General features: G+C 44.3%; 1 protein-coding gene across 1 annotated transcript; it reads left to right on the plus strand.

The window, feature by feature from the left end:
- Positions 1–345: 345 nt before the first annotated feature.
- Positions 346–4,665, plus strand: Nps (neuropeptide S). The gene is made up of 3 exons (XM_021166016.1): positions 346–367; positions 480–561; positions 3,916–4,665. Exons 1-3 carry the CDS (start codon positions 360–362, stop codon positions 4,093–4,095), a joined length of 270 nt encoding a protein of 89 aa, XP_021021675.1. The 5' UTR covers positions 346–359; the 3' UTR covers positions 4,096–4,665.
- Positions 4,666–4,875: the final 210 nt, after the last annotated feature.

Raw genomic sequence — 4,875 nt, forward strand, 5'->3', positions numbered from 1 at the left:
CCTAAGTGTTTAAACTCCCAGCTAAGAACAACACTTTGAGTTCCTTTTGAGGCCCCTGGCCACCCATGTCACAGGGAAGCTGTGTGGAAGGCTAGGCCTTTGAAGGGCATCCTTAATGGCAAGCTTTGAGTGAAGTCAACCCCTGGAAACTCGGTGACAGCTTATATGTTACTGTCCTTTTCTTACTTAACAAGAACAAAAGGCCACAGCCAGGCCAACCAGTCACACAGGAGGGATCTCAATGACATTTTTACTTCTGAACTTTTCTAATATAAAAGGGCCACCCAAGCAGGCTCAGACAGCAAACGTGAAGAAATTGGGAATAAAAACCCATCTGCGCAGATCTCGGAAAATCCAAAATGATTGGGTAAACTATTGCACATTTCTGCCAAGAGAAATGTTGAATTTTTGTATGTTCTTAATGCTTATATTTGCTTGTGTGAGATTCCACCCAAGGTTCTATCTTTTCTTCTCTGCAGCTCGTTAAAACTCAACTTCGTCTTAGCTCTGTCGCTGTCTGTGATGCACATGATTTGGTGTTATCCGGTCCTCTCTTCCAAGGTAAGGGCTTCACTGCTATTTCTGGTTGTTAAATAGATGATCAGGATGGTGGAGGGCCCAATTCAAAAGAATCTCGAGAAATATGTGACAGAAAAGGTAATTTACTTTGTCTTTAGAGGAAATCAAGTGTAAACAGACTCATAAAATTAGTAAGACAGAAACTTGTATGTGACAGTATTCTGGAATATACTAGTTCATTGTGAATTATTTAAGGGTTGTATCTTATACAAGGAAATGGATGTTTCAATATAAAGTGTTCATATTTTGACCCAAGACAATTTATTTATTTCACACACCCACTCTTTATCATAGTAGATATTTTACATCAAAATTGTACCAAAAACTCGCACAGTGGATATTTTTCAGAAGCAGAAAGTTTCTTAATTTTACAAAAATGTGGACTTTTTTTCCAGAAGAAGAATGTAGGCAACATGTTAGATTCCAATGAAATATTCCCTAAAATATTTACTCCTGTGTTTATTCAGGAGTATTGGTGGTGGTCCTAGCTATATTTCCAGAGATGCTCAAGACATTCAGAAAAATGACTGCCTTTCTTTGGGGGTATTTATATTCCTTCTATGTCATCTGTCCTTGTTTTTATGTCATGATCTTTACACACTTATCTTTGGCCATTGCTGACACTGTGAACTTTTTACTTCACTAAAACCTAACCTGTCACAATGTCATTACTCAGCTCACTGCAGTTTTAGGATGAAGGGAGGTCACAGGAATTCCAAGAGGCAACTCCTTCAAGCACTGTGTTCTAGTTATTTATATAACCAGTCTTCTCATTGATCTTTGCATCTGTCATTTTTCTATGTCCTGTTTACTTAAAATAGCTCCTCTCCCGCCTTTCCCTCCTATGGGCACTCAACACTAATTTTCTCATTGATCCTTTAAGATGCGACATTGATCAGGTGTCTGACTCACAATCCATAAATGGGTATATCCTCTCAAGTGTCTTCCTGATTGCTTTCTATTGTTTGTCCTTAAAGGTTTGCTCGCCACACGTTTGAACAAGAGGCACTTGTCTGCCGCAGTTTTTAAATTAAGAATCCTTTCTTCTGAAGTATGTGGAGACCTCCCGGGCCACAAGGCGATGTCTCTCCTTTCACTGTGTTGGCCTATTTCTAGCTTTGCTTATGAGAATGCTTTTCCTGTTATGGACAGGTAATGTCATGAATGGTGTTCGTGACGACCGGACTGTTCAGGGTGAGCGATGGCACTGTCTAATCACAGAGGATTTCATCATTTTGTTCAGAGATTCATGATGCCCATTAGCTGGGCAGGTGCACAGTGCTATCCTCATGATGAGTTGGCGCAGCTGCCTCCAGATCAGCCAAGTACACGGAGGTCTCTTTAGGGATGACTTAAGGGTCTCATAACCGGAACTGGCACCTTTCGGGCTTCATAGAGATGGCCACATGAGTGTTTCTGGAAGCAGTCAGTTGTTTCCTTTCTGCAGTGCTGTGTAGGTCACTCTGGCTAGAGATTTAAAATGTGCAGCAATTGTCTACCATGTTAACACAGGGGAAAACAGAGGAATGAAACTCATACCTCTTGATTGTTTATTTTTCTTTACCATAACCAATATTTATGAAACCATCTTTGACTATTCCCAGATCAAATAGAATACACACATACATACACACACACACACATGCACACACTCACAGAGAGAGAGAGAGAGAGAGACAGAGACAGAGACAGAGACAGAGACAGAGACAGAGAGAGACGGCGACGGAGACGGCGAGACGGAGACGGAGATGGAGACGGACACAGAGATGGAGTCAGGCAGACACAGACAGTTATAGAGACACAAAGACAGTAACAGAGAGACAGAGAGAGAGGATACACATCTTCTTCCCCCCAGGAACATTGCAAAGGTTTGCTTGGGTGCCAGGGCAAAGAGTTCCAGAGAATCTGATGCTTCACAAGGTTTACCCCAACCCCCAAACAGACTGAGTCAAGGCAAACTAGCCTCCTCCACCAAACAGCAAGAGGTGTAAGTCTTACTTCATGCTATGTCTCTTCACTGTCAATAAAATGCTTAGGTTATTGTTCTACTGGCGCTGAGAAACCAGGTCTTGGAGTCAGACACTGGTGAAGAGCGTCATCTGCAAGCACGCGGCCTCCTCCTCACCTAGAGCTTGGGGAGTCAGGAGTGTTAGCTTCACACAGCTCTTTTCCTTTGCAGGGTAAAATAAAATATCAGAAGGCACGGAGAGTACGTCACTCAGAGAAGGCTTTATTTACCAAGGTCTCTGCTTTGTCAGGGAGCAGGATTTGGTTGGCATGATGCCAGTTATGAGGCTTCATATGAAACTGGGCCTGAGCTTTTGAGACCTGGCAAGGGTCAGAGGTTTCCCACCGGAGCCCTGGATCAAGGCTGCCTCTAGGACTTAGCAGCTGTGACCAGAGTGAGGCCTTGGCTCTGGCGCTTGGCCTCCTCATCTACACAGCGTGGGACTGAACTACAGGTTCCTCTGGTCCGACTCCAGCTCTGGGGACCGGGCTCCTTTTCTTTCACCACTTAGCACTCCAGTGCTGTGATGTGCTATCCAGGCCTTGGGCAATGATGATAACTGGGAACCGCAGCCCAAAGCTGACAGGGTTGGGGTCTCACACTGAATGACACCACTCTCTAGAGACCTTGGTGGGCAGCTACAGAAGGAAGCTAAGTGTCTCTGACAAACCCAGGGTTGGGTCACCCTGGGTGGGGTTTTGCCTGGGTGAATTTCTTTTAGTTAATTTAATTTTTAAACTAGCTTATAGAGCAGCAGGTTTCCTTATAGCATGTTCGCACATACTTAGGGCAAGAGAAACTTCTGAGACACGGTGTCACACACAGCCAAGTCTGGCCTAAAGCTCACTATCTTGCCGAAGATGACGTTACATTTCTTATTCTCCTGCCTCCACCTTCCAAGGGCTGAGATCTTTAGTACGTGCCACTCTATCCAGTTCATGTGTGGCTGGGAGGTTGAACCAAGGGCTTTAAGTAGGCTAGCTAGTACCCTACCAACTGTGCCACATCCCTAACCCCTAGGTGAATTTTCAGTAGCATCCCCAGGGCTAATCAGAGCCTTCAGATATTCCTTGTAAAATAACAACGACATGATCGCTGTGCAGAATACACAATGTAAACGCCGATCAGCGGAATAAAAAGTGAAGAAGCTGGTGGTAGCCTTACACTAAGTAGATGTTGTGTTTCAGAGGTGTTTCCCCCCATTAAGAGGATGAGACAGAGAGGGTAGATAGCCTTGAATTTTTTTTTTTTTGAAAATCATTGCTGTAGAAATAAACTTTTAACCCAGAAGCTGTTTCCCCTCTCTCTTTCCTCATCTAAATCACCAGGTGCCTGGGAAGCCTGATTACTTTCTCATCTTGCTGAGCAGCTGCCCAGCCAGGCTGGAGGGGAGCGACGGGCTAGCTTTTCTAAAGCCAATTTTGGAGAAGACGTCGATGAAAAGGTCCTTTCGCAACGGAGTCGGCTCAGGGGCGAAAAAAACTTCGTTTCGAAGAGCAAAGCAATGAATAAGTGTGCAAAGGACTCTGGGAATTAATCTCAAGCTATGTATAGTGTGACTGATGTGCTCAAAACGGTTGTATCTTACCATACGGTGTTGCTTCCCTCCTCATCCTCAGATATCCCCCTTCTCCTAACGGGCTCAGAGTAAATTAAGTTTTGGGGGAAAATTGCAAACCTGTCTCAAACTTCTGCCTGTGATTGAAAAAACGATTTCTGTGCTTAGCTAGAAACTTCCACGAATACGGAGGGGAGGGATTCACCGGCTTTGATCTTGAGTAGGCCACAATGCGTGGGTGTTTTTATACTGTGCTTTCTCTCCTGTGGTCTTCCTGTGCTGTGCTACCAAGTGCAGTGCCAGGTATATGCTATTTCTCCTTTAAAATGTGATTTCCTCAAATGACTCAGCTATGCTGTTTCTGTTTGTAAAAGAATCTCAAGAAATTCCAGTAAGAAGATGAATGGTGCTGCTGGATCTATGGCTCAGCTAGTTGGTACCTGCAGCAAGGGCTCGCCCCCTCTAGGTCTGTTTTTCCCTCTCCTTTTTCTGATTCCAAATATACTTAAATATGACTGATTGTTTTGCCTTGGAAATTTTGTTTTGTCTTGACTTTTAAAATCTTAAACCATGAAATACTGCCCGTCACAACGGTGACAATAGATGTCTGGCTGGTGCTTGTAGGGCAGAGGTCCGTACAAAGTCCCCTCTCCCTGCCGGGTCAGGCCCAGCACCCTTACATTGACACTCTCAGTATTGAAAGGGACAGTGTAGGACTTGGGTGGGGTGG

The sequence above is a fragment of the Mus caroli genome, chromosome 7 (assembly GCF_900094665.2).
Source record: "Mus caroli chromosome 7, CAROLI_EIJ_v1.1, whole genome shotgun sequence".
Taxonomy (NCBI): Eukaryota; Metazoa; Chordata; class Mammalia; order Rodentia; family Muridae; genus Mus; species Mus caroli.

Bases quoted from the DNA above. Each gene is read 5' to 3' on its own strand.
- Nps (XM_021166016.1), top strand. The intron at 562-3,915 runs GTAAGGGCTTCA...CTAAATCACCAG, and splicing joins ATCCGGTCCTCTCTTCCAAG to GTGCCTGGGAAGCCTGATTA.